The sequence below is a fragment of the Ochotona curzoniae genome, unplaced genomic scaffold, assembly GCF_017591425.1.
Source record: "Ochotona curzoniae isolate NIBS_2020 unplaced genomic scaffold, NIBS_Ocur_1.0 scaffold_3890, whole genome shotgun sequence".
Classification (NCBI taxonomy): Eukaryota; Metazoa; Chordata; class Mammalia; order Lagomorpha; family Ochotonidae; genus Ochotona; species Ochotona curzoniae.
In genome coordinates, this window is record NW_024467115.1 from 40,822,602 (window position 1) to 40,848,111 (window position 25,510).

At 45.2% G+C, this 25,510-nt stretch overlaps 1 protein-coding gene across 1 annotated transcript in view; it reads right to left on the reverse strand.

The window, feature by feature from the left end:
• Positions 1–25,510, reverse strand: part of PDE10A (phosphodiesterase 10A) — a 222,857-nt gene that overhangs the window by 63,649 nt on the left and 133,698 nt on the right. The window contains exons 3-5 of the mRNA XM_040965377.1: positions 24,488–24,516; positions 7,200–7,320; positions 5,971–6,020 (exon numbers count right to left, since the gene is read on the reverse strand). Coding sequence (XP_040821311.1) covers positions 5,971–6,020; positions 7,200–7,320; positions 24,488–24,516 — 200 coding nt within the window. The remainder of the gene's footprint in view (positions 1–5,970; positions 6,021–7,199; positions 7,321–24,487; positions 24,517–25,510) is intronic.

Here is a 25,510-nt window from a genome sequence, read left to right on the forward strand (position 1 = left end):
GTTGGCCCACGATAACATACCCTGCAAAGCTTTCCTTTGTCTTTGAAAATGAAACAAAATTCTTCCACAACAAAGAAAAGCTAAAAGAATTTGCCTCTTCCAAACCCGCCCTACAAATGATACTTCAAGATGTTCTCTTGACAGAGAAGAGGAATAGCACCTACCAAAACCAAAGGCAAATGGGAAGAACATCCCAGTAAAATGACAACAGAAGACTAAAGCAATGAACAACCCATTCCTAAAATGACAGGACCAAAGTACCACCTGTTCATATTAAGCCTGAATGTAAATGGCTAAAACTCATCAATCAAACCTCACAGATTAGCAGACTGGATTAAAATAACAAACTCCATCTACGTGTTGCCTACAGGAGACATCATTCCGTCAACAAGCTTCAGTGGAAACTATTATCTCATGGATTTTGATTTTTGTGTGTGTGAATTTCACCTCTTCAAAACACTTTCTTCTGCTGAAATTCCTCAGTGACTCGTAGATCACACAGCGGCATCATTTTCTTCAAGAAGGTTCTTGACTTTCTTTTTCTTCAGCAACACAGTATTCCTTCAGTAGCATGTTATTTAACTTCATGGCATTGTAAATTTCTATTTTTCTTCCTGTTGTTGATTTTGCATTGTGGCTTTTTATTTAAGGGGATGTATAGTAACTGTGTAATGGAGACTATCATATCCAGATGTGAGGATACAATGTAGTATGCATCTCTACTTCCAGACTAAAGATGGACTCTCAACGAAGCTGTTCACTATATCTTGACAATAGGATGCTGGACTCTCTGCCATTGTCCATGCCCGCAATGAAGGACATACGACTGAGTATGAAGAATTATACTACGGTGACAATACAGAGGAACTCAGTGAGTTGGGAGGGAACTTGTGGAGGGGGTAGGGACCATCCCAGGGCCTATGGAAAAAAATTGTAAAATGATAATAATAATAAAAGTTAAGAAATAAGGGTAGAATGTCTTATATTTTCTTACATTTTTACAGCCTCATTATTCTAATATAAAAACTGTAGGCTCTATGTAGTGTTTCCCTGTGATGTGCAACAAACAAGCAAACGCTCCATCAGCCTGGGGCAGGGCTCGGGGGAACGCAAGTGTTGGAGCTGTGGTCACCCAACCCACAGAGAAAGGAATGCCCGAAGTCGGGGAGATCAACTCAGAGACCAGGAAGCATTGAGGAGTAAATAGGCTTTCCTTTCACATACTTAAGAAAGAGCCAATATTTTCATGATAACAGCAAAATAATGCATACTTCTAAAGGCAAATGATGTAAGTTAGTAGGCAACGGTTTGATGCAGCGATACAATAAAAATGCATTCCAATGATAAAAAGTGAACTTGGAGAAGTCAATTGGTGCAAAATCAATAAAAATGTTCATACTAATTAAGTCCATAAAACACCAGTTTTCAATGAAATGGGAAGGTCTGATCTACTGCTGCCTGCCCAAGGGATCTGCAATGGTTAACACTGGCTCTCATCTCCCCTTCCACAGGAAAATCAAAGATCATCTTAGAAAATGTGTAATCATGGTGGCACTTCAATGAACAGCCAGCTAAATTTTAGAAATACTTTAACCCAAAAAAAAAAAAGGCGCAAATCCATGTTTTAATCAGTTACTAAACATCTCCTTAAATGAAAAGCTATAGAACAAAATCAACGACAGGAATAAAAAATAGAAAGTTAACAACAACATGAAGTTAAGCAACATGTTCCTGAATCACCAATGTATCGCTGAAGAAACGAAAAAGAAAACCAAAAACCTTGAAGCTACTGTGTGACCTATGAGACCGGGGTGAGGGGGAACTAGTAAGAAAAAACCTTTTTTGAATGAAAGAAAATAAAACCCAAAATACCAAAACTTCTGAGAAATAGCATAAACAGATGAATTTTAAGATGAAAAATATGTACATTCGCTGCAATTTTCATCTTCAAACACGAGATGGCGCTAGATAGTAAACAAATTTAGATTCATGTGGACAGGCTTGAGCAATGAGGTCCCACATTCATCTAGCTTCCTTTGCATAAGGCTTCCGTTTTGTTAAGGACTTTATGGTTTAATCAAATGCATTAAGGATTAATAAATTGAGCAGAGGTGGCCAACTGAAGGCAAGAGTAGATGGCAACCACCCAGTCTTCCGCCCAGCCCCACTTTTACAGATTAAGGATGCTAGGTACGCTCAGGGAGCTGGCAAGTTTGGAGAGATGGGGGAGTGCCCGAGCTGAGGAATTTCTCAGGGCGTTTCAAAACTCGGGCTTTTCCTCTCTGGGGGCTTGGCAGGTGGAGAACCCTGAGAACAGGGGACAGGACGGTAACAGGCACGGGTTAGCCTGACCCACTGGAGAGCATCCGGCAAGGGACGGCACTGCTAAAATCACTACGGGGATACATACACAGAATGTGTATCTACAGGGAAGAGCTGCTGGTATGTCATGTGCTTCCCTTCCGACTCCACCACGACGCTTCCCTCCGTGCCTTCTTCCGCCTTCCTTCCTGTACTTTTCCTTTTGGTTTTTGCAGTAGCATACCTTTGCTTCACAGACACCGGCTTAATCTCACACCACATCAAGAATTCAACAAACAGAAATAAGACGACCGGACACAGCCCAAGGTCTGCTACACCAGCCTCACCGCAGCTCTAGCTTCACTGCACTGTCTCGGCCAAGCGCGTCCGCCAAGCTCCCGCCTTCACTCACTGAAGCAACCTTCGTGGTTAACCCATCGCACCTGCTTGCCCTTGCTCCTGGAATGAAAGCTAATTTGGATTTTCATACACCTGACAGCCCAGGAATTAAATAGCTGTGGTTATTCATTTTTCTTGCAGTTACCAAACCTTTGCACAGTCCTATGACATGCTTGGTGTGAAATACTGAGTTTGCTCTCTGTTTTCTGCTTATCTTTCCATGCTCGCTTCTTAAATTTTTTTTTCCAGCAAGGAGACGATGGTAATGTGAGTTCCATTAACACATTTAAATATTATTTAAATTATAGTTCATACCTCAATTTCAACAATGACTGAATTTCACTTACATGAAAAGTAAGATATTACTTTTTAAGTAATTGCATGGTGGGTGTTTGATGTAGTGTTTGAGACACACTCGGGATGCCCATGGCCTGTACCCTGTCTTCCACGCCAGGAGTTTAGGTCCCAGCTCCATTTCCGACTCTGGCTTCCTGCTAACGTGTTCTGGGAAGCAGTGGATGATGCCCCAAGCACTTCTGCCCCTGTCACCCCAGGGGACACTCCACAGAGCTGCTGGCTGCTTTCCCAGCCGCAGCTCTCCGCACACAGCCAGCAGATGGCTGCCTCTGACTTCCAAACACAGAAGAAAAAAATTATAAATTCTAGAATGCTTCTCATCTTCATCTTTTTTTTCTAAAAATAACATTTATCTGAAAAGCAGAGACACAGAGAAACGGAGTTCTCCTGCTGGTTCATTCTCCACCTGACCACAGTAACCCAAAGTGGCTCCGGCTCAAGGCAGGGGCCCGAGACTCAGCCTGGGACTCCCCTGCCCAGGGCACACAAGAACCGAAGCTGGAAATGGACCCTCAACGCAAACCTGGACACTCCCAGAACAGATGTGGGCATCTCAGCATCTTAAATACTCGGCCAAAGTTTGGTCCACCTTTTTCTTATTATTTGAATGATGTTAATGTGTATAGATTAAAAACTTTATCTAAGCTTCTTTGAGCCGTGGTAATATATTTTTGTAGCTAATGTACACAATTTTTGTCTTGAAAATTGAGTTGTTTAAGAAACACTTTCTGGCTATACTTAAAAAGAGGCCACTTTTTAAGAAAATTGGTAAGTAAATTGAATTTTTGAGCCTGGCACAGTAGTCTAGTGGCTAAAGTCCTCAACTTGAATGTGCCAGGATCCCATATGGGCACCAGTTCTAATCCTGGTGGTCCCACTTCCCTTCCAGCTCCGATTGTGGCCTGGGAAAGCAGTCGAGGACGGCCCAAAGGCTTGAGACGCTGCACCCGCGTGGGAGACCTAGAAGAGGCTCCAGGTTCCTGGCTTCGGATCAGCTCAGCTCCAGCTGTTGCAGCCGCTTGAGGAGTGAATCAGCAGATGGAAGATCTCTGTCTCCCCTCCTCTCTGTATATCTGACTTTGCAATAAATCTGTTTTCAAAAAAACTTGAATTTTTAAAAGATTTATTTATTTGTAATGCAAAGTAAGATTTAGGAAAGAAGGAGTGAGATTTAGAGAGAAGGAGATACAGAAAGATCTTCACTCCACTGGTTCATCTCTCAGGTGGCCACAATGGCTGAAGCTGAGCCGATCAGAAGCCAGGAGCCAGGAGCCTGAAGCTTCTTCCGGGTCTCCCACGGCTTTGGGGCATCCTCGACTGCCTTCCCAGGCTACAGGCATGGATCCGGATGGGAAGTGGAACAGCTGGGACATAAACCAGCACCCATATGGGATCCCAGCATGTGCAAGGTGAGGACTTCAGCCACTAGGCCACTGCACCGAGCCCAACATATTGTCTTTTAAAAGAAAGTAATTCATTTAAAAGAAATGGAAATGTCCGTGGCCAGGACAGCGGGCAATCACTAGGCTCCTCAGTCTGTGCTGTGACAGCCTTTTATGTATAAAGAAGGAATATAAGAAAAATATGTATGCCATTGTCCACTTTATTTCACACAATTAGCATATATTTCAAAAGTGTGTGAGCTTCTTTTGCAAGCAGTGTGGAAGGTTGGATAACCTGTGCGATGCTCCTGAAATAAACCCAAGCACTGTGGTACAGCGGGTGAAGCTAGGGCCTGTGATGCCGGCACCCCACCTGACTGACACCTCCAGCTCCCTGCTAGGTGCGCGGGGAAGCAGCAGTGCCTGGCCCAAATGCTTGGTTTTCCCTCAGCACGAGAGATGCAGATGCAGCATCCGGCTCTTGCCTTCAGCCTAGCACAGGCCTGGACATCGCAGCATCTGGAGAGTGAACCAGCGGACATAGGAGCTCTCCCCCATCAAACCCTGCCTTTCACATAAACCATCAAAACTAAAGCAGACATTATGAATATTTTTTTCATGCACCTGAAGTGACAAGAATGGAAGCCATTCACAGAGATCTAAATGGAAATAAAGCTCACTAAATCCTACAGTTGGTTTGTTCCTGGGATCACCAACAACTTCCTAGCCATGCCAACGCCCTGGCAGCAACTCCCGGGTAAACGTGTGACGGAAGACAGAGTCAGGAGTTTTCTAGGTGAAAAGTGTCACCAGGGACTTTCCACAGTGCTGGGACAGAGAGCAGGCAGCAGCTCAGCTCAGGCTGAAGGATGAAGCCACTTACTCTTGCCAAAGTTGGTCAGAAAATCAAGTTATGCTGAAGTAAGCTCTGGGGTTTGAGGGCTGTAGAAAGCTCATTCGAGAATGGATTTGACACTTGAACCTGCCAAAGGTACTTCCAAGAAAATGGGCAAATGAGCCGATCTGTCACATAGAAACAGGGAGCTGTGGCTATCAGCAGATGCTCCCCAGCTAGGACACCACAGCACAGGACACACTGTCAGAAGGACTAAAGAGGTTAAGACCTGCAAAGCTGCAAGAAAAAGAGGGCAAAGAAAGCGGTAATGACGCGGTGACATGCAAGGAACGCTCGACAATGATTTGTAGAGAGCATCTGTTCAGTGACAGCCCAGCGCACAGTGCTGGAATAGCCGTCACACCGCCCTCAGCCACGAGGCACCGCTGGCAATGCAGGCAAACGCAAACCAAAGCAAATAAACACGGCAGTTGCAAGAGCTTATACATAAATGTTGTCACATGGGTAAAAACCCCCGACTGGTAACGACCACAAATAGAAACACAACACAAAATGAGTTTACAGTACCTATTCCTGGGATGGGTGTTAAGTCAACTGTAATATAAGAGAATTTTTTTTTTTCAAGAGCTAGTGTGTTCTTATCTAGAGCACCAAATTCTAAATTTAGATACTTACGTTATTGCACTCTCCAAGGAAATACAGTGCAAATCCATCGGCTTTTGTAGCTGCCAAAGTAAAAAAAGGGAAGTGACTGAGCAGGGAAGTGAGAGCAGGTACCGGGTGTGAATTAACATTTAGGCTCACGTAGAAACCTCTAGAATGCACGTGTTACCATAAGCAACGGGCATGCAGCAGGTCAGCCTGTGGATTCTGTTGCTAACACATACAATCAAATCGTGTATTTCTAGTTAATAGATACAAATTTTAGGGGGATGTGGCATGCTCAAATTCACGTAGTACTCAACGTACTGAATAACAGTGTCTTTCTCAAACTGTAAATATCAAGTTTTGAGAATCAGTGAATGGCACTTAAATTCTGTTGAGATGTCAGAAGCAATATTCAAAATGCTGAGTGAGCCTCGACGGGAAAGGGTGATGCATTCACCGACTGGTCTCACCTGACACGCCTGCAGCACTGTCTGTGAACACGCCCCGTGCAGGGGTTAAGGCGTTACTCACGGGACCTGCCTGCACTAAGCTCCCGTGTAGCTCCTTGCACCCGTGTGCTGCTCTGTCCCACGGCCTTCGCATAAGCACGATGGTGCCGGTGTTAGAGACCACTCCAGGAGTGGGTAATACAAATATGTCGATTTAATGCACACAATACTTAGCACATGGTTGAGAATATAATGGATCTTATCAGTATTATTGGGCCAAGAATGTTTCTATTTTCAAGTAAGATTTGAAAGATACAATTTTCATAGTGGGTATCAGAAGAAAGCCATATATTGAGAAAAGTGCATCTTCTGTTAAACTACTTCTGATATAACTTGTTTCATTCTAGTCACAATACAAACTATTCCACCACAGTTATATGAATTCCTCAACTACTGAACCAATTTCAAAGCTTCGTTTCCCTTTACACATCAATGATTTTGCGTAGAAATGTGAATGCATTCAATAAAACCACACTTCCCAATCAAGACTAGGTGTTAGATGACACAATGGGTTCCTTGATGCATCAGACATCGCAGAAGCTACATGATCCAGGAATGTTTACGTCTGACTCAATCTTGTAGTTTCATAATAAAACATGTTTATTTAACACGCAGTCCAACTACAGAAGTGAAGAAGCAAATTAGCGGGTTCCACCTGCCTCTAGGTAAGTGAGCTGTTGTCACTGCGGCGCCGGGGGAAGGCATGTCTGGCCTGGGGTCTCCAGGAGGAACATGGACGCCCCTTACCTATTTTAATGATGCTGCTCAGCTCGTAGAGAAGCAGTTGGTTGTCTCCCCCAGTATCCAGCCGTTGCTCTATGTAGCTGTTTAGTTCATATACAACTCCTTGCATATTTGTGTCTTGGTACTTTGAATTAAAGGGGAAAAAAAAAGGCAATGTTAAGTAATATCCAGTCAAAAGTATCTTCTTATACTTCTTATATATGCTTCTTATATTTTAAATAACATATTGACAGTTGGATCAGTAAAGAGAACCCCGAACATCTCCACATGGAGAGGTGTGGCTTGCTAGGATGTTGTCCCTGGGCACTGTGCTCACTGCTGCCCACTCGTACTCTGTCCGATCTCAGAGCAACGCACAGCAGAAGGAGGCCTGTGCGGTCACCTGCGCCTGCACCATGCTGTCCAATGTCAACACCACAGGCTACCCTTGGACCTGGCGCCAGAGTGGCAACAGCACCTCGAGGAGCCAGCAGTCCCCAGCCTGCCCCATGACAAGCTGCACTGTCTCTTCTACCGAGTAGCAAAGAAGATACTTCTGGCTAATTTCCACAAAGCTCCCCAACCCGAATGATCTCCCAAACCACCACAAACACTGTGAACTTGACAAACAAAATATCGGGCCATCACTCCCAGATTTAAATAAATGACTCTGGGGCTTTCCCTGCCACCACTGGAACTGTACACGACTCCTGCCAGGGTGGCTTCCCACGCCCTGCAAGCTCTGGCCAACCCGCAAGCTTCATCTCAACCCTCCACCTCCCTGTCTCCACCTCACTCACCTTCCCAAGACCACTCAAGCATCTTTCTTTCTGGAAAGACCATCACCTGTTCTTACTCTGGGGCACAATCCCCACCAGATTTTTGTAGAATAAATTAAAAAGAACTAGTTGATCATTTCACAAAAATTTATCAAGCATCCTGACAGTATACTCTAGCAAACAATCTTGTATGTGGTGGAGAGCTGCAAGAAAGCAGAATCCCTGCCTGAAGAAGCTGACAATCTTCTCGGAAGACAGTCAATTTAGAAAACTGCCTACCTGTTCACAGGCGCCATGATTTTGGCTTCAGTGTGTTGGCATGGGGCTGCTGAGATCCGTCATCCAAAGAGCCCAAAATCAAACCAATGCAAGCTCAGAACTTCCCCGGGCCCACACTTGCATTCAGTGGTTTAAGATGATGGCATTGCTAGTGTTCTGGATGATCCGTTTACTCACCCCCTGGTTATGTTCATGAACACACACACCACACCTTGAGCAGCAAGCACATTCGCACAAGGGGAGCCAGAGTATACCTGAGTACCCGGAATTTTAAGCCAGGAATGTATGTGGGAACTGTTGCCACTCAATGGGTTTTCCTGAATTCAGGAAGGTGGTTGTGGCCATGGCCCAATGGCAGTACTTCATATCCAGAGGGCAGGTGGATACTGACACTGCAGCAGACAGAACTGGAGCTACAAATCTGATCTGGCCAGATCTGGCCAGCAGAGATCTTCCTCCTAGACCACCCTGGAACAATCAGGTCAGCACACGATGGCTGTGTGTTCTGACAGTGTAAGAAGTAAAGCTCTGGCTTGAGAGAACAAAAGACGGATCTGATGTTAACACTGAGTCATAAGACTTCAATGAGTTCCCAGTTGTGAGCCAAGTGAATCAAGAAGTGTCTTGACACACAGCCAAAACTTCACTGCACATATCCCAGCCCCCCACCTTCCCGCAGCCGTCTGGCTGTAACTGCATCTGAGGCAGGGGAAATGACCAGATATGTGGTGGGGGGCACCTAACTGACAGTAATGCTTAATAAGACCCAAGCACCACTGGGAGCACTCAGACACAGAGTTTATGCCAACCAGGTGGTTAGCAGAGGTTTGGCTCTGGTCCATCTTCAAACTGAACCCAGTGGGTTCTTAAGGCACTCTGTGGAAAACACAGCTTTAGAACATACATCCCAAACAGACATGCTCAACCATAGGCAGGGTCCGTAAACAGGAATGTGGACTTGTAGAAAGACTACGGGCAGAGAGCAGCAAACTAGAAATCGCCCAAGCACGGCTCATCTTTATCACTGCTGCTCCGGTCAGGCTGCCAGGTCCTCCTCTTGGCTGCCGCCCCTCACACCTCTTTTGACAGCAGGTTCCCTCAGGAGTTCTCCGCGCTCACACCCACGCTCCCCTAGGCTGTGTCTTGCATAGCTGAGGTTTGGTTTCCCCCTGACCTAGGCTTCTGGACCTTACCTACCTTGCTTCATGCCCACGGAAAACTGGCCCCCCTCACAACCGTGGTCCACATCTGTGACTTCTCCTTGCTAACAGTCACAACTTGGGAGCCTCCAGCCCCACATCCTTTCCAAGCTCAGTGCTTGCAGACGCTGTGGTACAGCGGTCAGAGTGTGCACGGAGATGCAGAAGAGCTGAGCCTCAGACGCCTCCAGCACACGACACGGTGTGTGGAGGCCCAGGTGCTCCCTTCATCATGTAAGAGCAAAGTCCTACTGAAGCAATTTCAAGTCTGCAGACGAAGCATTCTACTCCAAAATGACCCCTATTTGTTACCACGAATCAGAGCCGCTGGTTCTGTGTGCGCGCCCTCACAAACCTCATCTGAGAAGGAAGCCAAGGCAAAGGAAAGTGGAATCAAGACAGTCACAAGGCCACAGAACGAGCTTCTCAATGCCGGCATGCAAGAGCTTCCATGCTTAGACCTACACCAAGAAACGACTTCTACAGCAACCAGCACCTTCTTTGGACGGCAGGGTAAGGGAGCTCTAGGGAGTTCTAGGATGGGGTTTTAGCACTTGTTTAACAGTGGGTCCTTACGCACATGACATACAGACCTACGTCTTTCTCTGACAATGCAGAGCTTTCCCAGTGCACTGTCGAGCCCCATCAGCAGCTGGGGTCTATCACCCCGGGGCAGGAAACAGGATGTCACGGTAAGGGAGACCCAGAAGACGTCACTGCGCAGAGACAGTTTATCAGAGATTTCACTTCATATCTCAGGGCTTCAGTTTTTATGTTTTCATTTGTTTAACAAGAAGGATGGATTACACTATCTTTAAAATAATTTTCAAAACTAACTTTGTGTGATAACCTATGACCCAGATGTTAAGTTATTTTCGTGTTTACATCGGATTTCCAATTCTAATCTTTAACCTAATAAAATATGTTAGCACATCCTGTTTCCTTTGGTTACTGATTACAATTGCATAAATATTAACATAGCACAATATTTTTACCGTGATTATTACTCTGTGTTTATAGAACATACTCTCAAATCAAAAGCATATCTACATGCTTAGTGAATCACTCAAACCACGATACAACCTGTGACTTGAAATGACACGCAAATATGAAGTAAGGGCCATAAGTAGTGTTTGGCTGTTAGCCTTAGGATCAGCTGGCTGTTCATAAACACTGATACGAAAGGATGAGCTCGGCAAACAAACGAAGACCTCTGTCGGATGGCACACCTCTGGGATGTGCTTCACGAAGACACATGGTAAAGAAAGCTTGCCGAAGAGAAACTCATTTTGACCAAAAAGGCTTTCACTTTGATGGCTTGACTAAGAAAGAGAAATGTAATTGTCTTTTAAAAAGACCTTAGCACTTGCATTTGTGTAGTGCTGTAAACTCCACAAGGGATATTCCCTGACATTATTGCAAGAACTCAACACAAAACTGAAGCTGCCTCCCACTGTGCCATCCGTGACTCACACTGAATTAGAAGTACAGGATGGAGTAGGCTTGGCCCTGCTCAAATCCCCAGACCTCGGCATCAAATTGGAAACCATTATTTTATCCTCATTTTCCGTCCCACACTGATTTCATAAAGTACTTGCTTTTTTGTAAATAAAAGTTTCACTGAAATCACAACTTCACAAAGATAGAGCCTCAACTCCAGGACTGTAGACATCTCACGGTGAAACTCCGTCAAGCTAACCTAGAATCTCTAAACTGTGCCCAGTCTGGCAGGTGTCCTTGTGTCCCAGGAAACATTCTTGTAGCCTGAACTGCCCCTGGGGGCTTTGAAGTGCAGCCTGAGAACCAGAGGAAAAGCTACTCTGCTACTCAAGGGAAAAATAGTACTTCCTATGACGCATGATACTGATGAAGGCTCCGGGATCAATGCTTGCTCCTCAAAGAAGGCAATGATGTTTCGATGTTTCCGCTCGGAAAACAAAAGCTCCCAGATGTGTTAAAATTAACTAGATGTTTAGACACAGACTGGAAAACCAGGAATCCAGGAGAGTTTGTGGGCTGGCAACCCAAGAATCAAATGGGAGGCTTGTGATCCCCATTATGCCTGAGAGTCTTTCCACAGGGTGCCTTTTTAAGAACCCACTGGGTTCAGTTTGAAGATGGACCAGAGCCAAACCTCTGCTATTTTATCAAATTTCAAAAAACAAAATTATTCCAACACAAATTCATTCTAATAGAAAACTGCAAAAACAGAGCAAGAACGACCAAACGCTCGTATCTTCTCCAATTCCTGTCCTGACATCCAAGCCCTGAGGTGATGGCGTTAGTACACAGGTCCCACAGGCACAGCACACATGCACACAGGACACGTGAGGACAGACATGAGAACTCACAGCGTCAGTCTGCTCCCATCTGAGGTCAGGGCAACAGCATGGCTGCATACAAGCCAGGACACTGACTCTGCTGGCACCCTGCCCTTGGACCTGGCTGCATGACAGGCTCCCCAGGGTGCAGTGTGTGAGTCATTCAACACCAGGTTCACAGATATTTTTATACAAACACTCACATTTTGTTTTTAATTTGGTTTACCATTCTCTCAGTGAATTCAAGCCATCTAACTTGCAATCTCTACAAAGACACACACACAGTGGATACAAACACAGGTGTATCATCCCATACGTTCTTACCTGCCCATAAATACACATATGAAAAGCAATCAGAACCTGCATGTTTACTCTGCCACCTCCAGTTGCACTCAACAACCATGGTGTCTACACAGTATTTCCCACTTTCCTCTTTGTAACTCCCTCCACTAACAGTAGGAAATCTGGTTTTCATTCTTCAACAAATTAAAAACCATTTCTACCAGCCTAGAAGACACCGAGGTAGTTTCAGAACTTCAGAACTCAACCACACTTAACAGGCTAACTAGACAATGCCACTTGGGCAGTTTCTTTTTTGGAGGGCAAGGGGATAACATTTGGAGACACTGAAATATACGACTCATGATATTTTGACAAATGAGCAAATTCTTGCGACTGTCAGCACACTTGGTTCTTCAAAATGACTAATCACAGACAAAACAGCCACATTAAAACAAGGAAGCCCACCGAGCATCCCAGACAAGGGAAAAAAGGGCTCGAGGCAGCACAGGAGGCGCTGCCACCCCTTGACAAACGCCTGCTTTAAAAAGTTTTAATTTTGGTGGAGTGGTTAAGGTGCTGCTCTGGACACCCACAGCCAAGGCAGAGGTCCAGATTCAAGTCCAAAATGCATCTCCGATTCCAGTTTTCTATTCACATACACACCCTGGGAAGCACCATGTGGTAGTTCAAGTAACCAGGGGCCCTGTCTGTCCCTGTGGCTGCCCCAGCCTGAGCTCCCACCTGCAGGCCTCATCCTGACCCAGTGCAAGCTGCCCCGGGCCTAGAGAGAATCAGTATACAGAAAATCTCTGTGCATCTTAGTCTCGGTACTTTCCATCTCTCTCTCAAACAAATAAAAGTAACTTTTTAAAATCTTTTTTTTTTTAATTTTTAAAGACATTGATCTATTTGATTCTTGAAGTCACAGCAAACACATAATTAATGCAACACAATTCTGATGTTAATGTGATACTAATGCTAAGGGAACAGATGCTAAACAGAAACACACTGAGATCGGTTGATCCACTCTGAGTTTATCCTAACTGGGGGGCCGGGGGGAGGAAACGCAGTAACCCTCACTAGTCTTACAACAGATCTGAACATGAAGAAAATGCTACACAGAACTGCTTAAAAACATGCCGTGCAAGGGAGTAAGAACGGTCTACGAGCATCATAGTTTAGAAGTTTGGAGAAACTATCTTAAAGAATGCTGAGAGACGGCTTGTCTGGTGCAGCACTCTAAGCTGTCACCTGCAACGCCAGCAGTACATCAATTACTACTGTAAACATCAGATCGCACTCCCACTCTCACAGTTCAAGTTGAGGGAGAGAAATAAGCCGGAGAATATCAAGCAGCACTATCTGTGACAAGAACAAACCACGTTTGGTGCAACCTCGAATTAAAAATACAGTCTAGGAACAGTTCACACACACCTGCCGCTAGGATAGGCCAGTCCTGTGCCCGTGTCAGGCAATGAAGAGAGGAGGCAAACACAGTCATCGCTGGGCAGCTCTCCATCCGCTGGACCGGGACAAGCTATCATAGGGACCTGAGACAATTCCTCCGATCCAAGTGTCAACATCTATAATCTGACACAGACGTCAGTCTGCCAAGGATGATGTGACAAAACACTTGTGAAAGAGGAGTGTGCTTGGTTTTCGTTTCTAAACATTCATCATCACTTTGATACTGTTTTTGCACAAGAAAATATGAAAAATGGTAGATACGTTTATTGTGACAAAAACATTTCTGAAATTCATGTATGTATGAGTCTTACAAATGTTCATGAAAACACACATTATGAGAAAAATTACACATGGATTTCAAAATTTCTTCTTGCCAAAATGAAAATCTTTGAACTCCATTTCTCCACACACTTCTTGAAGTACCCTGGTATATACCATCAATATGACTTTATTATAAGAAATTAGGAGCATACCTTACGAGCTTTGTCAAGCATAAACATACAAATTACTGTCTTAAATAACATTTTCCTGTACTTAGATCCTTAGGAAGAAACATTGCCATTTAGAAACTCACAGGGAACTGTTTTGCAACTAATCCACCTAGGACCAGCACTCACAGCTCTACCCAGGTTTCTGATTGGCCTCCACTGCAGCTGATGTGGTGAGAAACAGGAGTGGTGAGAAACGAAACAGGAGTGGCGAGAGTGAGATGTGATTCCACAATGGACAGGAGGGGGAGACGCGATTCCAGAATGGACAAGAGTGGTGAGGGGAGAGAACTGATTCCAGAATGGACAGAAGTGGTGAGGGCGAGACGCGATTCCAGAATGGACAGGAGTGATGAGAATAAGAACTGATTCCAGAATCCAGAACACCGTGTGAGGTGGGAGATCTTGTTGCAGACACCTGCACATGGAAATCCAATTTTCTCAAAGCAGCAAAGATTGCTCATTCACTCTCTCAATCTCTCAAGGAATTTTAGCTCATTTGTCAAAGATTAGTTGGCTGTATTTATGTGTGTGGATTAATTTCTGTAGTTTCCATTCTGTTCCATTGGTCTACACATCATTTTTTATGCCAGTAACAGGCAGCTTTGAATGCCGGTGACCTGAGCTATGTCTTGCACTGTGTAACTGTGATGTCTATGGCATTGTTCATGCTGCTTAAATCTGCTTTGGTTGTTACGGGCATTCTGTGTTTCCCTGTGAGTTTTAAGATTGCTTTTTCCAGTTCTGTAAAGGACGCCCTTGGAATTTCGATGGGGATCCCACTACCCCGGTAAACTGCTTCAGGTGTATGGGCATATTGCTGACATTAGTTCTTCCAATCCAGGACAATGGACGTTTTTCCAATTTGGGGGTGTCCTGTTTCTTTCATTAGTGTTTTGTTATTTTTTTATTATACATCTTTCACAACTAAATTTAGCCTAAAATACTTAATCTTCTGTAGCTGTTGTGGGAATGTGAATGATTTCACATGTTCTTTCTTAGGCAGAGCCTTGTTTGCAAGAATGCTACTACAAGATTTGCTTGGACTGATTTTGTACCCTTCAACTTTGGGATTATGTTGAACTAAAACTGTCAAATTACTGGAGCACAGGAAAAGAAACTCTGCAAGATAACATCTAAGGAAAGAGTTCTTGGATAAGATCTCAGGAGCACAGACAGTACAAGCAAAAACAGACAAATGGGATTACACCAAGCTGAGAAACCTCTGCGCTGAACATGAAAAGGCAACTGACAGAACGGGAGGAAATATTTTTCAACTACATCCAACGGAGTATTAGTATCCAGAATATAAGGAGCTCAAGAAACTCAACAAACTACACAATCCACGTAAAAAACAGGCAAAGCAAGTCAACAGATGTTTCAAAGAATGAAATACAAATGGCCAACAGACACTTGGGATCACAAGCCATCCTCACAGCTTCACTGTGCCTACCCGAAACACTGTGTTCTATCAATCACTGGATCCGAGGCTTTTTCAAAAATCTCACAGACAGTTGTTAATAAAGAGGATCGGACACCTCCCTGGCCGCCAGGTCCTTCTTTGAAAAGATTATCCTGAACTGCCCAAAGTCTACCTTTCAGTTAGAGTCTGATTTTTAAAAATACGTACTCAGGGATATTTACAAAGATATCCCCTTTCTCCTGGCGCTCTCCGTCTTCCTCTGGGTTGTAGCACACTAACAGTGTACTTGTGAGATGCTGGGAGACAGTGTTCCACATAGGCCACCTAACATGGACCACCTGACCCGTATGGTCACTTTCTTACTGAATACAGAACTACATTTTCATATTACGGCTTTCAAATTCAATCAGGATTGTCATAACCCCCGGTACATTTACTTAAGTTGTACGTTTACCAAATTAGACTGACCTGAAGAAGACTTGTTGATATCCTTCCCTTAGAGAATAATGCACTTAACTAGTCTGGTTTATACCTCATCTGACTGGTAATTAAAACCCAGCATTTCTAGTCATACTCAGAAAAGTCTTGACTATCACATCGTGTTCCTTGCTGTCTATTCCTCTGTTTTGTTCGGTGATCCTCGCTTTTCTGATAACCAACTAGGAAATCTCTTTGGAAACAAAAAGGAGGGAAGGAAACGGAGGGGATGCATTCTGAAGGACAAGGCGGCCCTGGCAGGTGAGGTGGACGCTCAGGAGGTGGGCGTGGCTCCTCTGGGCTCCAAGGATGGCGCTCCAGCCAGATGCCGCTCCTGCCCCTCCTGGTCATTTATCCTCCCTACTGGTTCATTTCCATAAACATGCAAGCATGCTGTCCTTTAGCCACTTTTTTAAAACAAGAAAAGTAACCTTCCTCCTCATTCCTTCCTTCCTTCCTCGTGAGCACCCCAGTCTTTGTTCCCATTTTCGACAAAGCTGCAGGAAACATCTTTTCTGCGCCCTGCTGGCCCTGTTGAAGCACTATTCCTGTGATCACTGACGGTCGGGCACTGCCGGATTCAGAGGTCCACTCTGTCTCTCCTTGAAACACCACAGTCCTTGGCACAGTGGACTCCTCCCATCTGTAACAGTCACGTCACACCTCCAGGACACAGTGTTTCTTGGCCCTGCCTCCTGCACAACTCCTTTCCTTCTTCCAGGCAAGTTCTCGCTTCTTTCTCAAATTTCTAATCGTCTCAGACCTGGTATCCACTCCCCACCTGGTCTCCTTCAGGCTTAGGAGTTCATTGATATACTAGTGAAAATCCACCATTTCACAAAGACTCTCAAATTTCTATCTCTACCCTAGACCATTCATCTAGTTTTGAGACTCCCATACTTCTATCTAATCCACAGCTTCGATTTAGCATTTATGGGAATTACCAAGCAAAGGTAAACATCGCACACAGTCAGCAAAGGAAACTCACATTTAATATGGAAAAATATAATGACATAAATTAGCACTAAATATATGGTGTCATTCAGCATTCCCCTGGGAAAGCTGCAGCAGCTCTACAATCCACTTCGAGAAAATGTCATTAACACACAAACCACACGCTCAAGGCATGATTCCTCTATGGCTGAATGACTTTCACAAAGCACATGGTTGTCTTAACCTCAACGTCATTTGTTCATCTCCAGTAATCTTTCTAAGAGATTCACCCCATCATTCTAAATTCTAGATGCCATGGCGGATAGTCAGGGAACGTCACTGTGACTGCTGACCGTGCAGGTGAGCACGCGCATCCTTTCATCTGGGGAAAGTCTCTTACAGGGCCTGCTCCTCCAGAGGACAACACCTGGGCAAGAGCTGACCAAGCAAAGCATCGCCACTCCCTGCAGCTGGCAGCTGGCAGCCTCCCCAGCAGGTCCCAGTGACAGAGGAAGCGCCCTCCAACCCACAGGACTCAACATACTGCCTGCAGGAACAAATAAGAACAACTTAACTGCAAACAAGAACATAGGTAATATGAGCTTTAACAAACAGAAATTTACTTCTGTGAAACTACATAAATATTACTCAAAAGAAAGCAAGGCTCAAATTCTTATACATTTTTTCCTTCTGTTTAAAATGGCACATAGCTCTCACAGCTTGAATTCCTGAAGGAACACTTTTAAGGGGGAAAGTCTATTCTACTCACGTTCTTGCTGGATCACATCAGGACTAATTCCACCCGCAGTGTAAACACGTATTTAGGTGCACTGACCTACACATCTGAGCGAAAGCTCTATAAAAGTGATGTGACATCAACACAACAACATGACTTTCCTGTACAGAACAATTTACAGTTTATTTCTGACACTGACATAGAGAAAGTAAAAGCAGGAAGCGAGCCAATATCCAGGTGTTCCTAGATAGCTGTCCTGGTTTAATTAATGATCCAGTGTTCGGCTTCTGACCGAGGCTTCTCTCTAAGGTTGTTCCACCCCTCCCACAACGTGCCAGATCACTTGAGCTCTCAATTCCTACTATTCCACGTGTTGGTGAGTCTGAATCACCCAGCCTCCCTCTCCCTTCCTGTCCATTAAATCCTGCCACTTTTCCTTAGAGCTATCAGCAGCAAACTCCATGTTCAAACTCCTCAGAAATCAACAATATTTACATTTTTTGCCTGAATTCACTACCCTGCCTTCCTGATGTTAGCCGCTGCCTCCTGAAATAGAAGTGATTAACACATAGTACAAAACTCATCTGTACAGTGGATAGTACGGGTACTAAGAAGATAACGCGACTTTTTCTTTTTTTTAAAATACACAGCATTGAATAAACAATGACTAGCCTAGAGCTACGTCAGAAACAAGTGCTTTTCAAGTCGGCATCCTTTAACGCTCTCTACTCATTTTCCGACCTATCCAAGGAAAAGTCCGCCAGGAGAAGGATAAATCTCTATCTCTGCTTGCATGCGTAAGTTTCAGGACAACATTCTGGACTTAATATCAAAGACACCCATGCTATGCCTGTCAATCGGGTCCTTCATGCAGAGGCACTCAGCGGAAACCCACAGAAACCCATCACGCACAAACACAAGTGAACATTCCTTTAGTCTGACACACAAAAACACAGAGCAGAACAGACACAGACTATTCACTAGCAACAACAACAACAACTTCAAAAGAAAACAACATAGTGAAATCTTGACCCAGTAAAGCAATGTGATTCACCAAATCCTGAGGACAACCTCCCCAGGCATCAATTCTCCCTGCGGGACAGGCACAACTCCAGCTTCTCTCCGACTGCCCTCCGTCATGCAGACTTCACTGCGGTCACTAACCTCCTCTCTGTGACTCTGCAACAAAACCATCAAATGGACCTGGAGGATATTCACATAAATAGTAGCCAGAGCTGAGTAAATCCCACCCGGGAAGGGGAGACCTAGCATCACTCAGGGATAAACACTCAAACATGAAATCAGCAACCATCCCCAGTATGTACTCCATCACAACTCTCCTGCAAATGAGGAGGACCTACTGCAAAGGCCCGCGGTGTCCACAGCACATGAGTTCCCAAAATAAGAGCCAGTACTCAGTGCTGCGGGAGGAAGGGTTTAAAAGCACCTGCTTTACAGAAGAGAGGAGATACGGAGGATGGGAGCGGAGGGGACATCTAGTGCCAGGAGAGCATGAATGCGACTGAGACAGACTGCCACGGAGACACAGCATCGGACACACAGAAGTCATTATCAGTGAAAAGAGCATCATCATAAACTGAAGTACAATCAGAAAACAAGTAAAAAAGAATTACCCTGCAGAGATTAAACTCAGTGACACCCATCTTCATGATTCTAAAATACGTAGACAACAACGGGAAAATCAGAGAGACAGGGATATTTGGTGATCCTCAAGATAATAAAACGAGGGCTCACTTGAGCAGCACATAAAAGCTAAATAAAACAAGTAAGAAAGAAGAAAGGCAGCAAGAATGACAGGGAAGAAGATCCTAACTACAGAGAGACTTTAAAAAAATTGAGCAGTCACACATGAGGCTAAAATAATAACATGTAACACATTTACATACCGCCTACTAAAAACAATAATAAACTATTTAAAATGGGAAAAAACAAACAAAACTACATAAAAAAGCCAACGATCTCAGACTGATTTCTGCTTCATGACATGGAATACGAAAAGCAAGAGTGTCCAGGAAAACGCCTAGGTCATTCTGAGAGGCAAAGACTTTCCCCAGGAATGCTGGACCTGGCTAAAATGTGGTATATAAGGCTGGCAACACAGCACCCAAACACTCCTTCTGCGCTAGCCATTCTCTTTGCCTGTTCTCATCAGGAACCCTATGTTTACTGTAGGCTGAAAAACCCGGACTACAAAACAGCAGCAATAAAAAAATTAATGCCTCTTCCTTACATTAAAGCAAGTGACAGAAACACGAGTGGAACTGTGTCCCTGCATCACCCCTGCTGACCAGCTCCCTCCTGAACTCAGATCACGGCGGGGGCCCCCTTCCCACACCCGCTCTCCAGGCCTGTGGTCTGGGTCCTTTCCTTCATCTCAGCCTACTTCACGCTCTCCTTCCTTCAGCTCCTTCCCCAGTGTGTCCCTGTTGACCCTTCTGGGGCCACAGTCACACAGAACCAGCCGAACAGCACCTGCCCCCTCTTGACTTCATCCCCGTGCAACATTCATCACACAGAACACAACTGCACTCACCGGTTGTGTCCTCGCTCTATGAACACACCGGGAGAGGAGGCATTCTGCCAGTTCCCTCCTATCTCAAGAGCCTACACAATTAGAGGCTCAGTTATATTGTTGGCTGATTAAAAATGTCTGATTACAAAAATAAGTCAAAATACGACAATTTCAACAAAGCATTTGACACAAGCCTTCATTATTCTCATTAGTGATATTTCTTAAAAACATAAACAAATGAAAAAAAAAAACATTTGGGCCCGGCATCGTGGCCTAGCAGCTAAAGTCCTCGCCTTGAACATGCCAGGATCCCACATGTGCACCGCTTCTAATCCCGGCAGCCCCGCTTCCCATCCAGCTCCCTGCCTGTGGCCTGGGAAGGCAGTCAAGGACCACCATCTGGCTTTGGATCAGTGCAGCACTGGCCGTTGTGGTCATTTGGGGAGTGAACCATTGGACAGAAGATCTTCCTCTCTGTCTCTCCTCCTCTCTGTATATATCTGACTTTGCAATGATAATAATAAAAAAACCATTTATTTGTTTTTATTGGAAAGGCAGATATACAGTGAGGAGGAGAGACAGAGACAAGATCTTCCATTCGATGCTTCACTCCCCAAGCAGCCACAACGGCTGGAGCTGAACCAATTTGAAGCCAGGAGCCAGGAGCCTCTTCTGGGTCTCCCACACGGGTGCAGGGTCCCAAGGCTTTGGGCCGTCCTCGACTGCTTTCCCAGGCCACAGGCAGGGAGCTGGATGGAAAGCGGGGCTGCCAGGATTAGAACCGGCGCCCATATGGGATCCTGGCGCGTTCAAGGCAAGAACTTCAGCTGCGACACTATCACACCGCGCCCTCATTAGTGATATGTCCTATCCCAAGTGTTATGATAGGTGATGAATTAATATCATAGGGGTCATGGGAAACAGCTTGGAAGAATTAGCCAAATTTAAGGTTTATGTGTAAACACACCAGAAATAAGCCTGAGACTCATCTCAGTAAAATTTAGACAGATCAAAACAAGATGAAATGAATGTAAAATGGGTGTACAGTCTGACAGGTAAACATTGTAAAACAACATGGTTTTTTCTTCTAATTCCTCCCTCTCCGTCTCTTCTGCTGACTTCATGTCTCCCTCAGCAATCACCCCTGGGTGTCCAGGCTCTGGAGCTCATATCAGCACCATTCTCTGTGGACAACTTCCCAAGTACCATCCTTTAGTGCCATGGTTTTATCCAACACCTGTATAACATGTGCGAGGACACACACACACACACGAGAACTCTCCTCTTGAATTGACCCCGTGGAAGATACAGGACCAAGAAGGCAAGCACACCTTCCACACTCAGGCTGTTTCTCTTTAAACCATGTGTCTTTGACACTGTCTCCCAGTGTGTCTCTACCAGGCTAAAGGCAGCACCATGGCATAGTAAGCTAAGCCTCCACCTGCTTTGCCAAGCATCCCTTTGGGTTGTTCTGTCTTCTCCACTTCGACCCAGCTCCCTGCTTATGGACATGGAAAGCAGATGAGAATGGCGCAAGGCCTTGAGAGACCCAAAAGAAGCACCTAGCTTCTAGCTTTGCATCTGCTTAGCTCCAGCTATTGCTGTCATTTGTAAAGTCAATTGCCAGATGAAAGACCCATCTCTCTCTCTCCCTGTAACTCTGCCTCTCTAATAAAAAATCTTAAGGAAAGAACTTCTGGAGAGATTCCATGCCTAAACACCCTCTCCATGAAGCAATTATTCCAGAAAAGGTGCAGGGAGGAGAAAGAGCCCCTACCCCAACTCCAGTTGGAATGCAGACACAACTATTTCAGATACACTTTATTCATTAAACTTTGCTAGCATGCTTACTACTTTAAAAATATGTATATGTGCATGTGTCAATTGTGTTCAACTCTCTCCCCCAACACCCTGCTTACATATGAACCCAAACGTTGTTCGGGTTGCTCATGCTGTGTCTCCAGACCTTCAGAACACTGTCACATGTCAACTGAATGGCAGATAAGGGAGAAGACAGAGAGGGAAGGAGGAAGAGAATAAGAGAAAATACTACAGAGGAAGGAATAAAAAAGTCCATACATCTGACCTCATAAATACACACAGCAGTCTGCTAAAACTCCCTTAGGAACTAATTCTCCCTGAAAAATACGAAGATCCAGTTTCCAAACTAAGGTATCGGTTACCTTACCTGAGCGCAACTTCCTGGAGCTGGAGAGCTTGCTGGAGCTGAGGCTGTGCAACTTTCAGTCACTGCAGTCACTCACGCAGACAGACAGTGTTTCAGGGAGCCTGCTTGCCTCGGGAAGTGCTTCCCACTAGTCAGAACAGCCTGCGTGCTCTGCAGGCCCCTCCTGCAGGGCCTGCTTGCTGACCGAACACAAGCCCTGACCCTTTGGCCCCCTTACTCAAACAGCTGCTGGAGAGACACCCAAGTCTTGCTCTTAGTTTAACCCAGTGTTATGCCAGCTCCTTCTGAGAATTAGGCTTGGCAGCAGAGAGCAGGCCCAGGGGTGCACTCAAGAAAGAACTTGTAAGCACCTGGCAGCAATGCCCTTCCAGACGGCAGCTCATGTAGTTAGCACTGCTCAGAAAGGTACTTGCTCCAAATGTGATCTAAGAGTCCCACAAAGGAACTGCAATGTATTCATACATTGCTATTTTTAACAGCCTTAAAAATAGTGTGTAGCATTATCAGCCACAACGGCCAGCAGGCCAGCTCTCCCCTCTTCACCAGGAAGGAAGCAGCAGTCCCTGCACAGTGCAACTCTGAATCCAGGAGGCCCTGGGGCAATGCTTTGCAGAACTGAGAATATATACAGCCGTACTAAATAAAAGGTTTACCCTCTGCCCTTATATCTTCTCTCCAAACACAATATGATTTGTGAGTGAAGCAATGGTAGGAAAGTGCAAAATGTGTGATGCTACCACACTACAGCACCAAATCTCCATAACCCGGAGGAAGGGCTAACAGTGTGTTACACTCCGAGGCAAAATTCTCAGCCTAGTACGCATCCGAAGTTCAGCTCTAACTTTGTTGTCAACAAACGGGATCTCAGAAAACATGAGGATGGACTAGAAACACCAAATGGGGCCTTGCTTCTCCAATCTCCCTCCAAAGTAACACCCAAGCCAAAGACCCCTATAAGGTGGAAAAGGCTGAACTGAGAACATGCATTTCCATATATTGCTCTTAGTCTGGGTTCACACACACACGTTAAACAGCAGCTTCTTGATCTCTTATAAAATGCATGGCACTAATTCAGAGATTTGCACAAGCACCGTTGCCAACACCAATACCCTGTCGGCATTCACCTATGAAAATCCCCCTTATTCTTCACACTTGATTTTTAGCGTCTTCTGTTGCACCTAGAAACTGCCACAATTCTACGCTGACCAGTCCACCTGCTGACTCATTCTAGGGCCCCCAGACTTGAGAATTACCCAACAGCAAATTCTGTGATAAGAAAGTACTCTGAAGGAGCCCCGGGGAACCCTCGCAGGTGAATCTGGCCGTCACCCACAGAGGAAGTCTTCCCTGCACTGGCCCTCATCTGTTTACATCATTCTTTCTTTACATGATTCAAAGTCAAAGATCCATGTGCATGAGAGGCCATTCAGTTAACTCCCACCTCTCAGTAAAGAGGGTTCCCTTACATCACACTGAATGAGACACAATTCAGACTGATGGTTTTCATTAGATAATTCACATCTAGAATCTTTACATGGGTTTAGGATGCAAAGTACCTTTCTCATATGTAACTTTGCTGTCCTAAACACAGTTTGTCAAACACTTTTAACACTCGTGCCCTGTAAGATGTAAAGTTATTTAAGCCTCCTAATGTTAAAACTAGGTAAGATACAGTTCTAAAAGCGCCAAGCAATGCGGTGCCCTGGATACATGAGCTTTAATCCTCTGTACTCCCAAAAAAAAGAGGGTACATGAACTGGCAGGCAGCCGCTGTGCAGCCACAGCTCAGCGGGGGCGGGGCAGAGACTGAAACATGGAGACCTCTGCTCCTTGCCAGGGAGACGGCGTCACGTGAGGTGTGAGTCCAGGCTGCTTCACTGGCTAGCTCATCAAGAGGCACCAGCAATCCATTATTATCAGGAAGCCACTCCATTTCTAAACATGGGCCACTGATTCAGACAGCTCCACGCACGCGTGAACATCGGACACAATGCAGCTGGCAGCCAGGTCCATCTCTAAAAGTGTCCCCCTGGCATCCTCTCCACTGATGGGGTTCCTTCTCCACAATGCTTGGGAGAGGGTTCTCTAGTTCTGCTACTGTTTGTCCCAATTGCAAAACTCTGAGTACACTGAGAAGATACGCACAGCAGGTTGGCAATGCGTCCTGTCTCACGGTAGTGCAGGTAGAAAAGAATCACGGTACTTACCCTGCTGACTTCCTTATGAGTCGATTCATCTGTGGGGTCAAGAAGGGAGGAAAAACACCATTAGGAACTCTGAGTAGCCACAGCGACAAAGCCTGTTATCTGCTCTCAACAAACTCAAAGGCTCCATTCCTTTTCGATGTAAAAGGTTAAGCATAACAAATCTAGAGTTGGAGTACACACGAACTTCAGGGAGGAAATGAAATACAATGGCTTTCTCCAGGTTATTTTTTAAAGAAGTTTCCAAAAGGAAAAGCCTGTATGTAGATAACGCTACCCAACCACACGTAAACCCTACCTGGGATTTATAACACCTCGAGACTTCCACAAGGGGCACCACACATGAGCTTTCCAAGGAACCACTGACACGTACGGCCCCAGCTATTTCTCTGAAATGAGAAGTGTGCCTGCATGGTACTCTGGCTGGCCAAGTGCTGCCTATGGGACCCGCTGGCAGAATGCAATGAAGACTTCCAGTAGGCAGACTCTGAGTGGCCCAGGCTCAGTGCCCTGGCTCTGATCCACACAGCGTTCGTATGCAGCTCTGACAGGGAGGTCTACCGGAGCTCAGCTCCAACTCTCCAGATCCCCTTCTGCAGGGGGCGCTTTCATCCAATGCTGCTGCCACACTGTACCTTTTTCCCTGCAACAAATCATGGCTTTGCAAGGTGTGTTGTTTTGGGAAACCACTTGTTCAACATGCATGTCCCTCAGTATGTTCAAAGTGAACTTGCCTTGTGTCACACCAAAGCACAGCCTAACTTATTCTGACACAGCCCAAAACATATCTCACACCACTGTTCCAGAAACCCAGACAAGACTATCACTTTACTTTTTCCCTCTAAGTCCATATCTACTAAATCACAGAATCTTACAGTTTCCTCTCTGGTTTGCTCTTCACCCCCTACGTCCAGGGGTCTAGACCCGAATCATGCATCAGCAGGGAGCATCAGAGCTGACCCCCGAGTCCAGCAGTTTCACTGGAAACAATGCCTACAACAGGTGGCAAGTATGAAATGACTTTTC